The sequence below is a fragment of the Oncorhynchus nerka genome, linkage group LG20 (assembly GCF_034236695.1).
Source record: "Oncorhynchus nerka isolate Pitt River linkage group LG20, Oner_Uvic_2.0, whole genome shotgun sequence".
Classification (NCBI taxonomy): domain Eukaryota; kingdom Metazoa; phylum Chordata; class Actinopteri; order Salmoniformes; family Salmonidae; genus Oncorhynchus; species Oncorhynchus nerka.
Window position 1 is genome coordinate 7377679 of NC_088415.1, and position 24169 is coordinate 7401847.

A 24169-nucleotide genomic window follows, 5' to 3' on the forward strand; every position below is an offset into this window, starting at 1 on the left:
GCTTACGTAGCAAGAATCTAATTGACTAAAATGATTAAAATGATAGAGTACTGCTGGGGTAGGCTAGCTGCGTTGTTGACACTACCCTAATCAAGTCGTACCGTTGAGTGTGAAGTTTCTACAATGCTGCTTATCGGGAGCTAGCTGGCTAGCTAGCAGTGTTGGTTACGTTGCGTAGGAGAACGACAATAGCTGGCTAGCTAACCTAGAAAATCGCTCTAGACTACACAATTATCTTTGAAACAAAGACGGCTATGTAGCTAGCTATGTAGCTAGCTACGATCAAACAAATCACACCGTTGGGACTGAAATGAAATGAAGTGAAAAAGTGATACTACCTGTGGAGCGACGCGGAATGCGACCGGAATGCGAAAGTTCTATTCAGTAGACGTTGGCTGGCTATTGGCTAGCTAGGAGTGTCTCCTACGTTAAGGACGACAAAATAGCTGGCTAGCTAACCTCGGTGAATTAAGATAATCACTCTAAGACTACACACTCTAAGCTACACAATTATCTTGGATACTTAGACAGCAAAGACAACTATGTAGCTATCTAATACTACACTAATCAAGTCGTTCGGTTGAGTGTGATAGTTACTACAGTGCTACGGTAGCCGGTGAACGTATGCTAGCTGCTAGGCAGATAGGAGGGCGACGAAATACGATAATAACGCAATTATCACTCTAAGACTCCACACTCTAAGCTACACAATTATCTTGGATACGAAGACAGCAAAGACAACTATGTAGCTAGCTATGTAGCTAGCTAACACTACACTAATCACGACGTACTACACCTGTTGTATTCAGCATTTCACTGTAAGGTCTACTACACCTGTTGTATTCAGCATTTCACTGTAAGGTCTACTACACCTGTTGTATTCAGCATTACACTGTAAGGTCTACTACACCTGTTGTATTCAGCATTTCACTGTAAGGTCTACTACACCTGTTGTATTCAGCATTTCACTGTGAGGTCTACTACACCTGTTGTAATTCAGCATTTCACTGTAAGGTCTACTACACCTGTTGTATTCAGCATTTCACTGTGAGGTCTACTACACCTGTTGTATTCAGCATTTCACTGTAAGGTCTACCTACACCAGTTGTATTCAGCGCACGTGACAAATAAACTTTGATTTGATTTGTTTAACACTTTTTTGGTTACTACATGATTCAATATCTGTTATTTCAAGGTTTTGATGTCTTCACTATTATTCTACAATGTAGAAAATAGTTTAAAAAAAGAAAACCCTTGAATGAGTAGGTGTGTCCAAACTTTTGACTGGTACTGTATATCAATGAATTGGCGAGGGCACTAGAACAGTCTGCAGCACCCGGCCTCACCCTATTCGAATCTGAAGTCAAATGTCTACTGTTTGCTGATGATCTGGTGCTTCTGTCCCCAACCAAGGATGGCCTACAGCAGCAACTAGATCTTCTGCACAGATTCTGTCAGACCTGGGCCCTGACAGACCTGGGCCCTGACAGACCTGGGCTCTGACAGACCTGGGCTCTGACAGACCTGGGCTCTGACAGACCTGGGCTCTGACAGACCTGGGCCCTGACAGACCTGGGCTCTGACAGACCTGGGCCCTGACAGACCTGGGCCCTGACAGACCTGGGCTCTGACAGACCTGGGCCCTGACAGACCTGGGCCCTGACAGACCTGGGCTCTGACAGACCTGGGCCCTGACAGACCTGGGCCCTGACAGACCTGGGCTCTGACAGACCTGGGCTCTGACAGACCTGGGCCCTGACAGACCTGGGCCCTGACAGACCTGGGCCCTGACAGACCTTGGCCCTGACAGACCTGGGCCCTGACAGACCTGGGCTCTGACAGACCTGGGCTCTGACAGACCTGGGCTCTGACAGACCTGGGCCCTGACAGACCTGGGCCCTGACAGACCTGGGCTCTGACAGACCTGGGCCCTGACAGACCTGGGCCCTGACAGACCTGGGCCCTGACAGACCTGGGCTCTGACAGTAAATCTCAGTAAGACAATAATGATTGTGTTCCAAAAAAGGTCCTGTTGCCATGACCACGAATACAAATTCCATCAAGACACCGTTGCCCCAGATCACACAAAAAAACTATACTTACCTCGGCCTAAACATCAGCACCACAGGTAACTTCCACAAAGCTGTGAACGATCTGAGAGACAAGACAAGAAGGGCCTTCAACGCCATCAAAAGGAACATCAAATTTGACATACCAATTAGGATCTGTCTAAAAGTACTTGAATCAGTTATTGAACCCATTGCCCTTTATGGCTGTGAGGTCTGGGGTTCGCTCACAACAAAACAAATCCAATTTTGATAAAGTCCCATATCTATTGGGTGAAATACCACAGTGTACCATCACAGCAGCAAGATATGTGACCTGTTGCCACAAGAAAAGGGCAACCAGTAAAGAACACACACCATTGTAAATATAACCCATATTTATGTTTATTTATTTTCCCTTTTGTACTTTAACCATTTGCACATCATTACAACACTGTTTATAGACATAATATGACTTTTGAAATGTCCTTATTCCTTTGGAACTTTTGTGTAATGTTTACTGTGCATTTTCTATTGTTTATTTCACTTTTGTTTTTTATCTATTTCCCTTGCTTTGGCAATGTAGACATATGTTTCCCATGCCAATAAAGCCACCTTAAATTGAAATTGAATTGAGAGAGAGAGTTACAGAGAGACAGACAGAGAGAGCAGAGAGAAAGAGATCCATCGAGGGGAATGAGAAGATCCATAAAAGGGTGGGCAGCTCTAACCCTGACAGTCCAGACCTGCTGGGTAAATGAACTGTGGTTAACAGGGAGAATAGCCTTCGAGAGGCTTCTCATTGGAACTCCCCAAGCATTAATGGGCCATGCTCATTAGGTCAACGCGAATATTCTGCAATGGAAAATTAAAATGAGTGTTTCAGTTTGGACGAGTCCAGCTGTATAGTCCCTCCCTGTTTTAGTCCCTCCCTGACATTTAGAGCCTAATGGACACAACCCCATGCTCTGGCTTGCATTATTCAGCTGGCTAGAAGTCATCAGGTCATTATAGGAATAGAGAGTGTGTTCTCAATAACTTACTTGGGTTGGCAGATCAAAGTGTTCAGTTAAGAACCCGCAGCCACAATAGCAAGTGATAAATGTTCCACAGGTAATTGTGGCTAGTTTGTGTTGTCAACTACATAGAGATGACATGAGAGATAGGAGCGTGAGGGAGAAATAAAAGGAGAGAGATGGAGAAGGTGAGAGAGAGAAAGAGAGTGATAGAGAGAGGGGAGATAGATAGGAGCGAGAGGGAGAAATAAGGAGAGAGAGATGGAGAAGGGGAGAAAGAGAGAGAAAAAGAGCGATAGAGAGAGGGAAGATAGATAGTAGAGTTCTGCCTGCGGCTATGGAATCCTGAACTGTTCACCGGACGTGCTACCTGTCCCAGACCTATTATTTGACCATGCTGGTCATTTATGAACATTTGAACATCTTGGCCATGTTCTGTTATAATCTACACCCGGCACAACCAGAAGAGGACTGGCCGCCCCACATAGCCTGGTTCCTCTCTAGGTTTCTTCCTAGGTTTTGGCCTTTCTAGGGAGTTTTTCCTAGCCACCGTGCTTCAACATCTGCATTGCTTGCTGTTTGGGGTTTTAGGCTGGGTTTCTGTACAGCACTTTGAGATATCAGCTGATGTACGAAGGGCTATATCAATACATTTGATTTGATTGAGAGAGAGGGAGAAATAAAGAGAGAGAGATGGAGAAGGTGAGACAGAGAGAGAAAGCTACAGAAGGAGAGAAGGCTAAGTAATTCAATATCACGGGCTCGGTATCTGGTGAGTATGTGGGCAATGACATCCCTGTGAAAGGGGAACATCACACATAGACTCTCACATTTTAGTGCACATTACCTGCAGGGAGAAGGGGCCTGCATCCCAAATGGCATCTTATTCCATACATAGTGCCCTACTTTTGATCAGAGCCCCGGTCTAAAGTAGTGCACTATATAGGGAATAGGATGCCAGAGTCCTACTGACCGTGGTCATTTACAGAGTCTGGGTGGGTTAGGGCTCAGCATTCAAATTGATAGCCGCTAGAAACATAGAAACAAGGATGTAGAAACATCCTTGAGATGTTTCTACAACTTGATTGGAGTCCACCTGTGGTATATTCAACTTGATAGCCACTAATATGTTTCCAATTAGGAATAGTGGTCATGACCATCATAGCCTGAGGGCTTCCTCTTCCGCTAGACTCTCTCTCACTGGTCCAGGTTATGATCTGCAGACAGTAAGGGCTTCCTCTTCCGCTAGACTCTCTCTCACTGGTCCAGGTTATGATCTGCAGACAGTAAGGGCTTCCTCTTCCGCTAGACTCTCTCTCACTGGTCCAGGTTATGATCTGCAGACAGTAAGGGCTTCCTCTTCCGCTAGACTCTCTCTCACTGGTCCAGATTATGATCTGCAGACAGTAAGGGCTTCCTCTTCCGCTAGACTCTCTCTCACTGGTCCAGGTTATGATCTGCAGACAGTAAGGGCTTCCTCTTCCGCTAGACTCTCTCTCACTGGTCCAGGTTATGATCTGCAGACAGTAAGGGCTTCCTCTTCCGCTAGACTCTCTCTCACTGGTCCAGGTTATGATCTGCAGACAGTAAGGGCTTCCTCTTCCGCTAGACTCTCTCTCACTGGTCCAGGTTATGATCTGCAGACAGTAAGGGCTTCCTCTTCCGCTAGACTCTCTCTCACTGGTCCAGGTAATGATCTGCAGACAGTAAGGGCTTCCTCTTCCGCTAGACTCTCTCATTGGTCCAGGTTATGATCTGCAGACAGTAAAGCTTTTCATTTGCCTGAGGGCTTCCTCTTCTGCTAGACTCTCTCTCACTGGTCCAGGTTATGATCTGCAGACAGTAAGGGCTTCCTCTTCCGCTAGACTCTCTCTCACTGGTCCAGGTTATGATCTGCAGACAGTAAGGGCTTCCTCTTCCGCTAGACTCTCTCTCACTGGTCCAGGTTATGATCTGCAGACAGTAAGGGCTTCCTCTTCCGCTAGACTCTCTCTCACTGGTCCAGGTTATGATCTGCAGACAGTAAGGGCTTCCTCTTCCGCTAGACTCTCTCTCACTGGTCCAGGTTATGATCTGCAGACAGTAAGGGCTTCCTCTTCCGCTAGACTCTCTCTCACTGGTCCAGATTATGATCTGCAGACAGTAAGGGCTTCCTCTTCCGCTAGACTCTCTCTCACTGGTCCAGGTTATGATCTGCAGACAGTAAGGGCTTCCTCTTCCGCTAGACTCTCTCTCACTGGTCCAGGTTATGATCTGCAGACAGTAAGGGCTTCCTCTTCCGCTAGACTCTCTCTCACTGGTCCAGGTTATGATCTGCAGACAGTAAGGGCTTCCTCTTCCGCTAGACTCTCTCTCACTGGTCCAGGTTATGATCTGCAGACAGTAAGGGCTTCCTCTTCCGCTAGACTCTCTCTCACTGGTCCAGGTAATGATCTGCAGACAGTAAGGGCTTCCTCTTCCGCTAGACTCTCTCATTGGTCCAGGTTATGATCTGCAGACAGTAAAGCTTTTCATTTGCCTGAGGGCTTCCTCTTCTGCTAGACTCTCTCTCACTGGTCCAGGTTATGATCTGCAGACAGTAAGGGCTTCCTCTTCCGCTAGACTCTCTCTCACTGGTCCAGGTTATGATCTGCAGACAGTAAGGGCTTCCTCTTCCGCTAGACTCTCTCTCACTGGTCCAGGTTATGATCTGCAGACAGTAAGGGCTTCCTCTTCCGCTAGACTCTCTCTCACTGGTCCAGGTTATGATCTGCAGACAGTAAGGGCTTCCTCTTCCGCTAGACTCTCTCTCACTGGTCCAGGTTATGATCTGCAGACAGTAAGGGCTTCCTCTTCCGCTAGACTCTCTCTCACTGGTCCAGGTTATGATCTGCAGACAGTAAGGGCTTCCTCTTCCGCTAGACTCTCTCTCACTGGTCCAGGTTATGATCTGCAGACAGTAAGGGCTTCCTCTTCCGCTAGACTCTCTCTCACTGGTCCAGGTTATGATCTGCAGACAGTAAGGGCTTCCTCTTCCTTTCAACATATTGCTGAATTACAGTCAAGGTGTCGTCTAAAAAAAAGGTACAGTGAAATGTGTTGTTTTACAGGGTCGGCCATAATAGTACTGCTCCCAGGGAGCAAATTAGGGTTAAGTGCCTTGCTCAAAGGTACATCGACAGACCTTTAATTAACCACTAGGCTACCTGCCGCCTAGTGTTCATAAATACATGTAGGGGAGTAAGTTGAACCACCCTTGTTCCTAGGAAACTACAGGAAAACTACTTAGGAAAGTATTCAGACCCCTTCACTTTTTTCCCACATTTTGTTACGTTTACAGCCTTATTCCTAAAATTGATGTATTTTTATTTTTTAAATCCTCAGCAATCTACACACAATACCACATAATGGCAAAGTGAAGACAGGTTTTTAGACATTTTTTGCTAAATGTATTAATAATAACAAACTGAAATACCTGATTTATATAAGTATTCAGACCCTTTGCTATGAGACTCGAAATTGAGCTCAGATGCATCCTGTTTCCATTGATCATCCTTGAGATGTTTCTACAACCTGATTGGAGTCCACTTGTGGTAAATTCAATTGATTGGACATGATTTGGAAAGGCACACACCTGTTATAGACTAAGATACAGTAGAATAGGATAGAGTACAGTGTATACATATGAGATGAGTAGCACAAAATATTTAAACCTTATTAAAGTCACTAGTGTTCCATTATTAAAGTGGCCAGTGATAGAGGTGTCCTTGTTTCTAGGAAACTGTACACATAATTAAACATTTGACCAAATATTTAGGAAGAAGTCATAATTGTATGGAGTTTGAAGTTAGAAACCACATGGAAAAGGTGAGAAGATTTCCACCAGTCAAATGAAATGGATTGTGATAGAGATTTCATGATGCTTGTATCTAAACCAAAGTAGATACTTTTAAGATTGTTCTATGCATCAGTTGGGGTCTCTATAAGCTTCACTATAAGGGCATAAACCTAGCATGAATGTGCATAATTATAGCTGTGTATCCTAATACAGCCAATATGTTTGCCTTGGGGTAAGTTGATCCAATGGCCATGGAGTAAGCTGAGCCAATGGTTGATCCAATGGCCATGGAGTAAGCTGAGCCAATGGTTGAGGTAATGGCCATGGGGTAAGCTGAGCCAATGGTTGAGGCAATGGCCATGGGGTAAATTGAGCCAGTGGTTGAGGCAATGGCCATGGGGTAAGCTGAGCCAATGGTTGATCCAATGGCCATGGAGTAAGCTGAGCCAATGGTTGAGGTAATGGCCATGGGGTAAGCTGAGCCAATGGTTGAGGCAATGGCCATGGGGTAAATTGAGCCAGTGGTTGAGGCAATGGCCATGGGGTAAATTGAGCCAGTGGTTGAGGCAATGGGGTAAATTGAGCCAGTGGTTGAGGCAATGGCCATGGGGTAAATTGAGCCAGTGGTTGAGGCAATGGGGTAAATTGAGCCAGTGGTTGAGGCAATGGCCATGGGGTAAATTGAGCCAGTGGTTGAGGCAATGGGGTAAATTGAGCCAGTGGTTGAGGCAATGGCCATGGGGTAAATTGAGCCAGTGGTTGAGCCAATGGCAAGTTGATCAAATTGAAGCAAATGTTCTTGCTCTGTGTAATGCAAGTCATTATCGATGGGATATGAGTTAACAACAGGGCCTGGCATATGTTAAAAGTGTTTTTTTTTAAGTGTTTGTTAGGTGTCAAGCCTCTGTTAAAAGATGCTTAAAATTATCTTTTTTTAACTGAAAAAGTGATTGCGATTGTGTTGAATTGACAGTCATGGTTTTAAAAACATAGTAGTATTTAATTAACTTCAGAAATTTGTAAGCAGCTTAACTTACCCTTTCCCACGGCTCATCTTACCCCATAACCAGGGTAAGTTGTATCAGGAGAATACTTTTCTTTTGGACAAGCTATGTTTTCATGAATGTTTACATTAATTCTGATTACTTCCAGGGATACACAACATCCTGAAATATATGTCGATATCTTTGATAGAAGGAATACGATGTTTCCCTTGACAGAGTTTTCCTGAATGTAAAAAAATGGCTCAACTTCCCCGTAGTATGTATTCATGCCTTTACCACTATGGTTGGCAATGAATTTCTGATCCCATAAATGTATAGAATATTTGTCTCAAAGTCCCAATATTGAATGAACGTTATATTATCCTTCATTCAGTGATGTTGCCAACTCTTCCATCATTGTCATACATACACAGAACATTGTTTTGACTGTCTCTAATCTCCACCCCTTTATGTACCTTTGTTACAGAGAGCTGTAAAGACATCCTGGCCGCTACTGGGAACTACGCCCAACCAGAAATCACCACTCTGACCTGAAGAAGTTGATTGGTCGATGAAGGAGAATTGCGTGTGAACCAGGATGCAGCACTGAAGGACATGGGGTGGAGCTTCAGGTCTTAGGTCCCTCCTTCCTCTAACTGAGATGAAGGTCCTTCCGGAAGGTTCTGGAAGAAGTTCTCTTGTCTTTCTGTCAAGTACACAGTACCCAAACTCTGTTGTAGAATACGTCTATCTGATGCTTTAGGAGGTATAGTTATGTATGTACACACATCTGTCTGTTTCCAAGCATTTAGCATGTATTGTATTGCATGATCTAGCACTATATAATGTACCATGAAAGAAAATATCATCAGTGAACTTAATGTTAAGGGACACATCTAAAGTTGAGGAGTGTTTTGAATATCTGAAGTAACTCCTATTTCCAAATGGTGTTTTCAAGAAATTGCTACTATTTGTGAAGGATTTGAGTTGTTTGATGTTTCTGTAAAAAATGCTGCAGTCTTTCATCAATTAAGTGTAATTGGTAAATATTGACTAACAAAAATTCAACAGAAATGTGGAGTTGCACTGTTGCATGGGGCGGCAGGTAGCCTAGTGGTTAGAGCGTTGGGCCAGTAACCAAAATGTTGCTAGAGTGAATCCCCGAGCCGTCAAGGCAAAAATCTGTCGTCCTGCCCCTGAACTTGGCAGTTAAACCCACTGTTCCTAGGCTGTCATTGAAAATAAGAATTTGTTCTTAACTGACTTGCCTGGTTAAATAAAGGTCAAATAAATAATAAAAAAAAGTGACTGTTAACAGACTACAGTGGGATTGGAACTAGGAGTCGTTGTTCCCAGCCGACTGACTCCCAACAAGTCCAGCTTTGTTTTGATGAAGTGAAAGTTAAAACAGGTTGGTCTCTGCCTGGTGTCATGCCAGTCAACAGACATGCTGTAGTCAAGCAGTGGCATGTGGCATATGAAAGCTCACGCTATTTTCCTTTCACAAACAAAGTATCTTGCAAATCCTTATAGAAAGAATAAAAATGATGTATGAAATAATAATAAAATAATGTATTTCTATTACAAGTACAGTGTGTAAACAGTTTCAGGAAGAGGAGTGTCAACATGCAGACAACAGTAGCATGTGACTATTAAAGCTCATGCTACTGTTCACAAACACAGTGTCTTTATGTCGTTGTACCAAAACGGAATGTAAAAAATGCCTTGAGAGACCAGATGTAGTCAGACAGTAGTCAAGATTTAGCATGTAACTGAAGAAGCACACACTACTTGTCTTTTCACAAACAAAAGTGTCCTGCAAATAATACATCAATGCTATTGTACTTCTTTGACAATACATTTGCTTGGTTGAAAAAGGGTACCAAATATGTGGGCGTCCATATTAGATTAAAAGAGATTATCTCAACATCATCATTGCTAAAATGCATCATCAACATTGTTAGTAAATGCATTGTTAAGATCCATATGGGCACATGCTGTGTGACATCATCCGCCCGTTCCAGTCGTGCTTAATGTCAATGGGATGGAGCTTAATGTTGTTATGGAGTAATGTGATGAGATTTAGATTTTGTTCCTAAAACGCCAATCTTGGTTCTTTAAGATCTTGGTTATTTTTTAAGATCTTCGTTGTTTGATAATCATTGTACATGTATCTAACATGCTGACCACACCGGCGGCGTAACGTGCGCGAGCGTTGCAAAATAAATGTACACATACATGTTATTCAGTCATCTTGTCCAAACTGCTCGCTCGCACAACGAGCGTCTGCTAGCGAGGCGCTAAAATAATTTTAATTTAATTGGCGTGTCCGGTTTAATCGGCGTGTCCGGTTTAGTCGGCGTGTCCGGTTTAATCGGCGTGTCCGGTTTAGTCAGCGTGTAAGGTGGAAAAAGGTTGCTTCTCAAATGGCACCCTGTTGTGTTTTGAGAGTGGGATTTGGGACGCAAGCCAAGGAGAGTGTGTTTTGAGAGTGGGATTTGGGATGCAGACAAGGAGAGTGTGTTTTGAGAGTGGGATTTGGGATGCAAGCCAAGGAGAGTGTGTTTTGAGAGTGGGATTTGGGATGCAGACAAGGAGAGTGTGTTTTGAGAGTGGGATTTGGAATGCAAGCCAAGGAGAGTGTGTTTTGAGAGTGGGATTTGGGATGCAGACAAGGAGAGTGTGTTTTGAGAGTGGGATTTGGGATGCAGACAAGGAGAGTGTGTTTTGAGAGTGGGATTTGGGATGCAGACAAGGAGAGTGTGTTTTGAGAGTGGGATTTGGGATGCAAGCCAAGGAGAGTGTGTTTTGAGAGTGGGATTTGGGATGCAGACAAGGAGAGTGTGTTTTGAGAGTGGGATTTGGGACGCAGACAAGGAGAGTGTGTTTTGAGAGTGGGATTTGGAATGCAAGCCAAGGAGAGTGTGTTTTGAGAGTGGGATTTGGGACGCAGACAAGGAGAGTGTGTTTTGAGAGTGGGATTTGGGACGCAAGCCAAAGAGAGTGTGTTTTCTTTCACGTGGTGTCTTAATATATTTATCTTGGTCGACCATAGTTGCCTTGTGTTTACTATTAAAAAAAGTAACGTTTTATTGAAATGTATTTGAATTTATATTTCAACCCTATTTTGACTCCTCTGACACAAGTCTGTATATAGAAGCACAGTTGTATGTAGCACAGTATAGGCCAATCGACTTTACCTTAATCCTGTAGAAAACCCCTCTAGAAAATTGATTATCTGCACATTTAGTAACAATATATTACATTATATGAAGATTATTTTATTTTGATAATTTAAATCTAGAATCCTTAGTTGCTACATCCATTTTTTGACTTTTGGACAAAGGAATGATTCTTGAAGAATATAACTTGTAAATGCCTCGTGAGTTTAGTTCAACTGTCACACCCCATCAGAACACAATATATAAAGTTGTTATACTCCAATGTTTGTAAACAAAGTAAATGTAAACAAAACACTGTATAGTCTCAAAACATGGTTCATACTATAATGTTGATATCATGGATGGTCAGTCCTTGTATCCGTAGCTCTGTCTATGAGTTTGAGCCTCATCCCACAGCTGTTTACCAAAACACAGACGGGGTGTCCCCTTTGTTATTGTTTCAATGAAGGATTCCAGATTTATCTATATCTACCTATACAGCCTCCTTTTCCACTTGTACTGTTGTGTTTTAGCAGGGGTGAACTGAATCATAGCTATATGAGTCTAAGCTGGTTTCTAGAATGATTACAATGAGAATTAGAATGGTTAGAATATTCTCCATAGAACATAGCACGATTCTAAGATTCTCATTCTAATTATATGGGGTTCTCATCATGGGTTGGAGGCTTTGTATGGAGCTGTGTATCTGGTGCAGTTTGTAAAGTTCAACAGTCCATTTTGGTGATTGAAACGCAGTGAAACTGTCAGATGTTGTGTGTCTTAAAGCATTGCAGTTGATATCCTTGTATCATGTGAAAATAAAATCAATTTTCTCTATGACTACAGTAAAAACCAAGTGTGCCACTGTCTCTGCCTTTCCACAAGCTGATAGCTGTTATTGTTTCTGTCTCCGAGGCTGTATGTTTCCACGGTGACGTCTTTGCCCCGTGGCCTTTATACACTCAAACATTTACTGCACAACGTGGGGCCAACTTGTCGTGCTTTGATTACTACTGTTTTCTGTTCTTGGTGGGATCAAAACTAGAATCAGTGTGATTTGCTGTTGTGGTTGTGATTTTTTTATTTATTTTTTAAAACCGTGTTTCGTGCTCAAAAAACAGGAGTAGTGGTGCTTAGAATGTGCGTGTGATTTTTATTGTGGTTATTAGCAGCTACCGGAGCACCAGACTTGTGTGTGTGTGTGTGTGTGTGTGTGTGTGTGTGTGTGTGTGTGTGATATTGTGGTTATTAGCAGCTACCAGAGCACCAGACTAGAATATGTGTGTTATTGTGGTTTGTTGTAATGAAAGTCATAGACATGCCTCCTACTCCCCGGTGTCTGTGTGATCACTCGCTGAAGGTGTAGATGGAACACAACACACAGCCGTCTCCACGGAGATCTGGAACGACAGGCTACTAATTACTGTTCAGTTGCTTCTCTGCTGCTGATCCTCACACTTGGAAGCACACACACACACATAAACAGAAAAAAGAAAGTGTGTGTGTGTGTGTGTGTGTGTACATGCATGCATGCGCACTATGCTGTCTATAGAGACACAGAGGTTGGACTTAAAACAATGAGTCACAAATCAGGCTAGCTGTTTTCTTGATGAAAGCAGACATACTCCTTTAGTGAGCTAAACATCGGTACAAATAGTAAACTCTGTTCAACATGTCAGATACTGACTGAAGTGTGCTACTCTATTATTTCCTGGGAGCACCCCTTAGCTGAATTAATGGAACACCTCACTGAAATGGAACACATAAGGAATGGAACCCCCAGTGAATGGCAATGTTCTTTCTCAGTCTCCCAAAAGGCACACTATTCCCTATTTAGTGCACAACTTTTTGACCAGGGCCCAAAGGCGCTATAAGGAATTAGGGTGCCATTTGGACACACAAGTGACTCAAGATCTAGCACTGAGCTCACTCTGAGTTTACTCTCAATGGCGCCGACAGAGAGGGCTGCTGTGCTTCTAGCTCTTAGGACACTTTGCAGTATTTTGTTTTTTTCATGTATTATTTCTTACATTGTTAGCTCAGATTTTTTTATTGATATTATTACATAAGGCCAGGAAGAACTATTGGATATCAGAGCGGCGGTAACTCACCAGCACTTCCAGCACTGCGACCAGGAATACGACTTTCCCAAAACGGATCCTTTGTTCGCACCCCCCAGGGCAATTTAACTGATTCCAGAGGCCGACCCAAAAGGAGAGGTATTCGGAGTGGTCTTCTAGTCCGATTTAAGAGGCGTGCACACCACCTACCGCTTCCGAGTATATTACTCACTAATGTTCAGTCTCTGGATAATAAAGTTGACGAGCTCAGGGCGAGTGTCTCTTTCCAGAGAGACATCAGGGATTGTAACATACTCTGTTTCACGGAAACATGGCTCTCTCGGGATATACTGTCTGAGTCGGCCCAGCCAGTTGGGTTCTCAGTTCATCGCGCAGAATAAATAAAAATAAATACAAAATAAATATCTCTCCGGAAGAAGGGCTGGGGTGTATATTTCGTGTTTAACGACTCATGATGTAACATACAGGAACTCAATTCCTTTTGGTCACCCGACCGGGAATACCTCACAATCACATGCCGACCGTATTATCTCCCAACATAATTCTCTTCGGTTATAGTCACAGCCGTGTTTACCCACCCCCCCCGCAAGCAGATACCAAGACGGCCATCAAGGAACTTCACTGGACTTTATGCAAACTGGAAACCACATATCCTGAGGCCGTATTTATTGTAGCTGGGGATTTTAACAAAGCAAATTTGAGGGAAAGGCTGCCAAAGTTCTATCAACACATTGACTGTAGTAGACGCGCTGCTAAAACACTCGACCACTGTTACTCCAACTTCCGGGATGCCTACAAGACCCTCCCCTGCCCTCCTTTCGGAAAATCTGACCATGACAGTTTTGCTCCTCCCTTCTCAAACAGTAAGTAATATTTACAAATATACTAAAAAGATGAATGAGTTTATCAGGAAGGGTATAGTAGATGTTGTACTCACTATGACTATTAAAACCTACCCAAACCAAACACTGTGGATAGATGGCAGCATTCGCGCAAAACTGAAAGCGTGAACCACCGCAAGGTGAACAGGAATATGGCAGAATACAAACAGTGTAGTTATTCCCTCCATAAGGCAATCAAACAGGCAAAACGTCAGTATAGAGACAAAGTGGAGTCGCAATTCAACGGCTCAGACACAAGATGTTTGTGGCAGGGTCTACACACAATCACAGCCACGTCTCCGAGACCGACGTCTTGCTTACGGACAAGCTAAACAACTTCTTCTCACGCTTTGAGGATAACACAGTGTCACCAACAGGGCCCACTACCAAGGACTGTGGGCTCTCCTTTTCCGTGGCCCGATGTGAGTCAGACATTTCAGCGTGTTAACCCTCGCAAGGCTGCCAGCCCAGACGAGCTAGCATTGGTATCCACTTCGGCACCAATGATGTTAGGATAAAATAGTTAGGGGGAGTGATGAGTTCTTCTCGGACAACTCAATCGCTGGTTGAAAACGGTTTTCTGCCGCACCCAAAACAAAGAATTTGTAGATAACTGGCCTTCTTTCTGGGACTCTCCCACAAACAGGACCAAGCCTGGCCTACTGAGGAGTGACGGACTCCATCCAAGCTGGAGGGGTGCTCTCATCTTATCTATCAACATAGACATGGCTTTGTCTCCTCTAGCACCACTCTAGGGTGCAGGCCAGGCAGCAGGCTGTTAGCCACCCTGCCAGCTTAGTGGAGTCTGCTACTAGCACAGTCAGTGTAGTCATTTCAGCTTTCCCCATGGAGACAGTGTCTGTGCTTTGATCTAGGTCGGGCAAAACTGAACATGGCAGTGTTCGCCTTAGCAATCTCACTGGAACAAAGACCTCCTCCATTCATGTCAATATTGAAAGAGGTTGTGACAATATCTCACATCTCAAAATAGGGCTACTTAATGTTAGAGCCCTCACTTCCAAGGCAGTCATAGTTAATTAACTAATCACTGATCATAACCTTGATGTGATTGGTCTGACTGAAACACGGCTCAAGACTGATTAAATTTCAACCATTTTACATGGTGTGTGTGTTTGTGTGTGTGTGTGTGTGTTTGTGGTTTAAATGAGGCCTTACTGAGGCTGCGTTGCTAGAATCTTCACTAGAACCCCAAAAATCTGATCATATTACTCCAGTGCTAGCCTCTCTACACTGGCTTCGTGTTAAGGCAAGGGCTGACTTCAAGGTTTTACTGCTAGCCTACAAAGCATTACATGGACTTGCTCCTACCTATCTCTCCGATTTGGTCTTGCCGGACATACCTACATGTACGCTACGGTCACAAGACGCAGGCCTCCTTACTGTCCCTATAATTTCTGAGCAAACAACTGGAGGCAGAGCTTTCTCCTGTAGAGCTCAATTTTTATTGAATGGTCTGCCTGCCTATCCATGTGAGAGACGCAGACTCTGTCTCGACCTTCAAGTCTTTACTGAAGACTCATCTCTTCATTAGGTCCTATGATTGAATGTAGTCTGGCCCAGGGGTGTGAAGGTGAACGACAAGGCACTGGAGTGATGAACCACCCTTACTGCCTGGTCGGCTCCCCCTCTCCACTGGGATTCTCTGCCTCTGACCCGATTATGGAGGCTGAGCCACTGGCTTTCTAGTGCTCTTCCGTCCCTAGGAGGGGTACGTCATGTTGTGCCAGGCTTTTCTTTTCATTAGTCTGGTGTTCTGTGTGAACTAAAGATTTCCCCCTTTAATTCTCTCTCTCTCTCTCTCTCTCTATCTCTCTCTCTCTCTCTCTTTCTCTCTTTCTCCCCCCCCCTCCCCAAACATAACACTTGGTATTCAGGACATCAAGTACGATAGTGAGTTTAAGGGTACAAGACTGGACATATCTGCCTGTGGCAGAATCAGTACTGACTGCATCCCATCGAGCCACGGCTGCCCTTTGTCACAGTTCCTAGACCAGTCAGAAATGTCCGGGTAACCCTACGCCAATGATCCCGGTTGATCTCAAAACTGAACTTGGATCCACATTAAGTAGCAATGTTACATTACCGTCTTCTTACGACAGGAAACACATTGTAGTTTTTATCATACCAGGAGCTGGCGGCGAGAAGTTTGAATTGAGACTGAAATGAATCAATCAGACTTATATTTAATGAAAGCGAAAAGACATACAATCGCGAAATCAACTGTAACTGACAATAGTAAAACAAAGCTTAAAGCGACGTTTGAGTGAACCCTGAATACAGGAAATTACTTGGTGACATCACTTCTGAACTTTGTAGACTCCTCCTCCTCACCACTCTATGAAGTAATTCAGTTTGGGTCGGTCAAGATCAAACGCAGCCTCTACGGGATTGGTGTCCCTAAACTGGGACAGTTAAAATGACTAGAATGGCATTGTAAACAACAGCCAACTCCGGGACATAGGCATCTCTTATAAAGGGCAGAAAGCATCAATTGTTGTTAATCTAACTCAAGTGTCCAATTTACAGTAACTATTAGAGCAACAAAAAAAATATCACGCTATTGTTTGAGGATAGTGCACAACAACAAAACACTTTTTTTATTTTATTTTATCACGGCAACTGGTTTGATACATTCACCTCTGTAGGTAAATAATGTACTTACATTCTTATATTATGTATTGTAAGATGTACTTACACACTTACATTACAATGTTTTAGGAAACCCCCCCTGCAATCTAGACGTAGTCTATTTTCTATAGGGAAGCTAATGATCCATCATGTATGACATTCTGGATGTGTGTAAACTTAAATGCTTTATTACCATAGCATCTTAGTATGTTCTCTATAGTTATGTACTTGAAAATGTATCAATTTACCAATTCGGCACATTTGGGCCAAACTCCTGGCAGACTTGATACAAAATATTGTGTAGTGAAGTAATTATTCACTGGATCAATCTGAAACTTTGCACACTGCTGCCAACTGGTGGACAACATCTAAACTACACCTAGGATCCTATGTCAACGTATGGCCTTTCTCTTGCTTTTCAAAGATGATGGAACGAAAAAATAAATATATATATTTTTTGGGGTTTGTATTATCTTTTACTAAATCTAATGTGTTATATTCTACTACATTAATTTCACATTTCCACAAACTTCAAAGTGTTTCCTTTCAAATGGTACCAAGAATATGCATATCCTTGCTTCATGTCCTGAGCTACAGGCAGATTTGGGTATGTCATTTTAAGTGAAATTTTGAAAAAAAAGAGTCCGATCTTTAAGAGGGTTTTAAAGTGTTTGAAAGAAAACAAATAGCAGGTGAACCCAGGCCTGTCCACCTGTATCCACCTCAAGATGTAGCAGGCATCATAAAGCACCATCACCACCACCAGCCGTAGGCCAGAAAACACATCCCAAGATAGGCAGACAGGAGGTTATCAGATGCTCTTCTTGGCAGTTGGCTAAAGGAAATGCTTCCAGCTCAGATAAGCTTGAGATAACACTAGTTATCCTGTATCCCAAATGACACCCCTCTTCCCTATATGGCGCATTATTTTAGACCAGAGATCCCCATAGTACGCTGCCTGTCATTTCTTATTAGGCTCTTTCATTTCATTCAATGTTTTTGCTCATTTGTGGTTGTCGTATTTTTTTTTTACCCCCTTCCCAAATATGGTTGTCATGGCGATATCGAACACAGTTTCCATGGAGAAGTGCTCATCCGTTCAGCACGCAGCCTCAGCACCAGCCGGGTCACAGGAGTGGCTAGATGGTTTAACCCCTGGAAGAACACAGACATCTTCATATCCTGGGGGGAGGGTGTGTGTGTGCTTGTGAATGATACGTGTGTGTGTTTGTGTATCTGTGTATTGAACTGCATCCTTTGACCTGCGCTTCCCTTTTGTCCCATCCCCCCGAGCTAATGCCTAGCCTTTAGCTCATCCAACTAACCCAGTCGTGTAGTATGCGGTCAGAAGGCCCTGGTTTGAGCCCAGAGAATCATGAATTTGAATTTTGTTCTGTAATCATTTCCATTGCTAAAGTACTGGACTCTACAGCTAGGGTTGTAAACACAGGTAGTTGAAATAGTAACAGGAATGAACCATACAGCTACAGATACTACAACGAGTCTAAAAGCCCAGAGAGGCATGAGAGAGAGAGACACACAAAGTGGTTTAGATTCCTTTGTAGTACAAAACACTCACTTTTTTTTCTCTCTCTCTCTCTCTCTGCCTCTCTCCGTCTCTCTCTCTCTGTCTCTCTCTCTCTCTGCCCCTCTCTCTCTCTGTCTCTCTCTCTCTCTCTCTCTGCCCCTCTCTCTCTCTGCCTCTATCTCCATCTCTTCTTCTCTCTCTGCCTCTCTGTGTCCAGGTGATATAAGGCACTCTCTCTCCCTCCATCTTTCTTCCTCTCTCTCCCTCTCTGTCCTGCTGATAGACAGACAATCTATCCACTCCTTGTGTCAAGGCTGTCAAACCATGGGGAATGCCAAATGGCACCCTATTCCCTACATAGTGCACTACTTTATATCAGATAGAGCCCCAGTAAAGGGAATACGGTGCCATTTGAGGCGCAAACCCCATGTTTGACCGTTGTTTGGTTTCTGGTTTCATTCGAAGTGGGGAAAAAACTACACCCAGTAAGTAAGATGGACGGCTCAATTTAAGTGTTGAATAGTATTCAGTAGAAACATGAGTGGAGATGTTTTTTCTGTTTGTTGTTGTTGTAGATGTGTGAACTACTTAGAATCAAGGAATTTCATTGATTCCTCGTCCTTATGATCATCCGTTCAGCACGCAGCCTCAGCGCCAGCCAGGTCACAGGAGTGGCCAGGGGTGGGGTCGGGGGGGCGGGGGTGGGGGTATATGTGTGTGCTTGTGAATGGGTACGTGTGATTTAGCAACCTGTCTGAGCTAATATATGTTTTGTGTCATATCAACCACCTGCATGATTCTCCGTCTGATGCAAGGAAATGTAATTCAATGAAAAGTAAACATTCAAAGCTGCTACAAACACTTCAGATCTTGTACTATTGCGGTCAGAACGCCCTGGTTCGAGCCCAGTCGGTCACATCAGCACCATTAGAATCATGGTTTGAATTTAAATTTAAATTTGTTCTGTAGTAATTTCCATTGGTAAATAAGTCATTTCCATTGCTTCCTCCTCTCCATGTCTAAAAAAAGAATAAACAGGTTTAATTGGCTCTGGCTCAGGCCCTGGCTTATCAGTACTCTGGTCCTCTTCTCTTCCACACCCCTCCTGTTCCATTCCACCAATCCCACGCCTCTTATACATCACATGACAACCCGAATGGAATGAAGGAACAACAACAGACAGAGCCACACGGCCACCTGTGGTTACCATGGTGACACTGCTATTAGGGCGTTGTTTTTCCTCTCCTCAACACAGTCATCGAGCATCAAGCATCATCCCCCTATTCGGAGAGCCTACAGCCATTAGCCGTTAGCCCTCGACGTGGAGAACTGTGGCCATCTAGCTTCATCACTGACAGTCGTCAAGTCAGCTATTGTCAAGCCATCAGAGTCGTAGGTCATTTGGTGATAACAGTAGGCTGAACACCTGTTGAGTCCGTGTCTGTTCTGAGCCTCTAAAGACAAGCCAGAGGCTCAAGAGTCAATCAATATTAGCTGGCTGCTTGTAGACAGAGAGAGAGAGAGAGAGAGAGAGAGAAATAGATTTAGGTGTTTAACCTTTCGATTTGTACATCTTGTCGTCACTGAGGAACGGGAAGCAGTAGCCTACATGCAATCAACATGTGCCTCGAAATATCTAACAATCACACAAGAATTGTTCAAGTGCAGTACATGAGAGACGTAGCCTTCATGTCTGCAGACTAAATGCACATTTCAGAAAATTAGATTTGACATAAAACAAAACAGATCATCACTGTGTTAAAAGACCTTTTTGGTATGGTATGTCCGCCCAGGTCCGCTTGTCCTCTGATAGGCTGAGGAACAACATGGAAGGACCAGACAAAGAAATGACTCAATGCTGTGTATCGATCCACGAAGAGCAGAAGGAGAACTATTTATTGGTCAACACACCTAAAAGGAATAACTACCAATCTAGTTTTATATGTTGTTCAACAGGAGAGCACTCAGTGGTGTGTGTGTGTGTGTTTATTGTGTGAATTGTGTGTGTGTTTTGTGTATTGTCTGTGCATTGTATATGTGTATTGTGTGTGTGTGTGTGTGTGTTGCGTTTATTGTGTACGTGTATTGGGTGTATTGCGTGTAGTGTGTGTATTGTGTGTGTGTAATGTGTGGGTGTGTATTGCGTGTGTGTATTGTGTATTGTTTGTACTGTGTGTGTGGTTTGTGTGTATTGTGTAGTGCGTGTATTGTGTATAGTGTGTGTAGTGTATGTATTGTGTGTATTGTGTAGTTTGTTTATTGTGTTTATTGTGTATTGTGTATTGTATGTAGTGTGTGCATTGTGTGTATTGTATAGTGTGTGTAGTGTGTATAGTGTTTGTAGTGTGTGTATTGTGTAGTGTGTATAGTGTGTGTATTGTGTTTATTGTATAGTGTGTGTAGTGTGTATAGTGTTTGTAGTGTGTGTATTGTGTGTATTGTGTAGTGTGTATAGTGTGTGTAGTGTGTATAGTGTTTGTAGTGTGTGTATTGTGTGTATTGTATAGTGTGTGTAGTGTGCATAGTGTTTGTAGTGTGTGTATTGTGTGTATTGTGTAGTGTGTATAGTGTGTGTAGTGTGTATAGTGTTTGTAGTGTGTGTATTGTGTGTATTGTGTAGTGTGTATAGTGTGTGTAGTGTGTATAGTGTTTGTAGTGTGTAGTGTGTATAGTGTGTGTAGTGTGTATAGTGTTTGTAGTGTGTGTATTGTGTGTATTGTGTAGTGTGTATAGTGTGTGTAGTGTGTATAGTGTGTGTATTGTGTGTATTGTGTAGTGTGTATAGTGTGTGTAGTGTGTGTATTGTGTGTAGTGTGTATAGTGTGTGTAGTGTGTATAGTGTTTGTAGTGTGTGTATTGTGTGTAGTGTGTATAGTGTGTATAGTGTTTGTAGTGTGTGTATTGTGTGTAGTGGGTATAGTGTGTGTAGTGTGTATAGTGTTTGTAGTGTGTGTATTGTGTGTATTGTGTAGTGTGTATAGTGTTTGTAGTGTGTGTATTGTGTGTGTGATGCGTAAACAGGAGAGCACTAGTCTCAGTAGAGATGATAATGGACATCACTCCTTGCTCTGCCCCTCCTGTGACTTCTCTATGCACTCTGTGGTGTTTGGGGAAAACAGGGATGGAAAGAGAGGGGGAGTCGGGACAGTGAAAGATAGAGGCTATTGCGTGAATGAGAGAGAGAGAGAGAGAGAGAGATGAGGTAAACCTGGGCCTATGCCTTCACTATGGTGAATCCCTTAAACAATACAAAAATAAACTACGGAAAAAGAAGGAACAGCACATCAGAAATCATCTCAATGTAATTGAAGAATTCATAGAATCTAACCACTTTTGGGAAAATTGGAAATCACTAAAGAAACAACAGCACGAAGAATTATCTATGCAAAACGGAGATGTATGGGTAAACCACTTCTCCAATCGTTTTGGCCCTATAAGAAAATAACAAACAGAAAAAAACATACAAAGATCAAATACAAATCTTAGAATCTACTATTAAAGAGTACCACAACACACTGGATTATCCAATTACATTGAATGAACTACAGAACTAAATACAAACCCTCCAACCCAAAATGGCCTGAGGGGTTGATGTTATCCTAAATTAAATGATAAAATATACAGACCACAAATTCCAATTGGCTATACTTAAAACTCTTTAACATCATCCTCAGTTCTGGCATCTTCCCAATATTTGGAACAAAGGACTGATCATCCTAATCCACAAAAGTGGATACAAATTTGACTCCAATAACTACCATCGCATATGCATCAACATCAACCTAATCCTCTGCATTATCATGAACAGCAGACTCATACATTTCCTCAGCGAAGACAATGTACTGAGCAAATGTCAAATTGGCTCTTTACCAAATTACTTTGCGACAGACCACATATTGCCCACCCCAATTGACAAACAATCAATCCAAAACAAAGGCAAAGTCTTCTCATGCATTGTTGATTTCAAAAAAGCTTTAGCCTGAATTTGGCAGGAGAGCCTCTTATACAAATTGATGGAAAGTGGGGCCGGGGGGTGAGACAGGGATGCAGCTTAAGCCCCACCCTCTTCAACATATACGAATTAGCAAGGGCACTAGAATAGTCTGCAGCACCCGGCCTCACCCTACTAGAATTCTGTCCCCGACCAAGTGTGGCCTACAGCAGCAACTAGATCTTCTGCACAGATTCTGTCAGACCTGGCAGTAAATATCAGTAAGGCAAAAAGTAAGCCAAAAATAATGGTGTTCCAAAAAAGGTCCAGTTGCCATGACCACGAATACAAATTCCATCTAGACACTGTTGCCCTAGAGCACACAAAAAAACTATACAAACCTCGGGCTAAACATCAGCGCCACAGGTAACTTCCACAAAGCTGTGAACGATCTGAGAGACAAGCAAGAAGGGCCTTCTATGCCATCAATGTAGCAACTGCTTGCTTGCGGAGGACTACAGGAGCGAAGTAGCTCCTCTTAGCAAGCAAGTAGCAAGCAAGCAATAAGCTACTGGGGAACCCACACCCACCTACTTTTTATTTTTCTTCCACCCCAGTAGCCGGATGCTGGTCTGCTGGAAGTTTTGCCGCCGTGTCCGCTCTCCACAGCCTCCCCCTTCCCTAGAGAACGGAGCTGTTCTCGACCAAACCAACCAGCCATGGAGGGACGTCACTCGTCGAAGAAGTTGTCCTCTGGCAACGGGGGTCTCCATGGAGATGTTGAGCCCGGAACTGACACAGACCAGAAACAGCTTTGCCGCCCTGGATCCAGAGGTTCCGGCGCCTTCTTCCTTGGTGGCTTCCCAATCAAGATCGTATCCGGAGGTACCTGCATCTTCGTCCTTGGTTCTGTCTCCCTCTTTGGTGGATTCTACCTCGGGTTCAGATCCTCGGAGCTCACCAGACCGTGAGGCTGCCTGAAAGACCAGACCATTCAACATTACCAGCTGTCATCATAGGCAGCTCTATGGTAAGATAGGATAGGATAGGATAAAGTAATCCCTCTCACCCCCCCCCTTAAAAGATTTAGATGCGCTACTGTTCCACTGGATGTCATAAGGTGAATGCACCAATTTGTAAGTCGCTCTGGATAAGAGCGTCTGCTAAATGACTTAAATGTAAATGTAAATGTAAGAAACATCTAGGTCCCCAAGGCGAAAACCCTGTTCTACCCAGGAGCACAAGTACTGAAAATAACATGGCTGCTTCCGACTGTTCTACCTCAAATGCCGGGAGATGTCACTGTCGTAGTCCATGTGGGCTAGCTCGGAACATTTGAAAATGGATTTGAAAGAACTGATATTAGCATTAAAAGACCCCAAAAAACTGTGTATAATTTCAGGTCCAGTATCATCAAATGTACATGATCTTAGGGGCATTGGCAACCACTGCGCCACCCGGGAGGCCCACAGACAGATTATTTCACTTATAATTCCCTGTATCACAATTCCAGTGGGTCAGAAGTCGACATACACTAAGTTGACTGTGCCTTCCAGAAAATGATGTTATGGCTTTAGAAGCTTCTGATTGGCTAATTAACATAATTTGAGTCAATTGAAGGTGTACCTGTGGATGTATTTCAAGGCCTACCTTCAAACTCAGTGCATCTTTGCTTGACATCATGGGAAAATCAAAAGAAATCAGCCAAGACCTCAGAATTAAAAAAATTTTTTTACTTGGATTAAATGTCAGGACTTGTGAAAAATGGAGTTTAAATGTATTTGGCTACGATGTACAGTTGAAGTCAGAAGTTTGCATACACCTTACCCCTTTTGCACCCTTTATAGAGTGCAATTTGGGACAGAACCATGGCCTCTTCTTTCTTTACCAGTGTACTGTAGCATAAAGTCTGTTCTGCCGCCACTTAGCTAGCTAGGTATCAACACATTTAGCTAGCTAGGTATCAACACATTTTGCTAGCTAGGTATCAACACATTTTGCTAGCTAGGTATCAACACATTTACAGTGGAGAGAACAAGTATTTGATACACTGCCGATACACTTTCCTACTTACAAA

General features: G+C 43.3%; 1 protein-coding gene across 1 annotated transcript in view; it reads left to right on the top strand.

Moving 5' to 3' along the window:
* Window positions 1–11874, top strand: part of kcnc4 (potassium voltage-gated channel, Shaw-related subfamily, member 4) — a 100935-nt gene extending 89061 nt beyond the window's left edge. The window contains exon 5 of the mRNA XM_065005166.1: window positions 8349–11874. Coding sequence (XP_064861238.1) covers window positions 8349–8416 — 68 coding nt within the window. The 3' untranslated portion in view covers window positions 8417–11874. The remainder of the gene's footprint in view (window positions 1–8348) is intronic.
* The last annotated feature ends 12295 nt before the right edge of the window (window positions 11875–24169 follow it).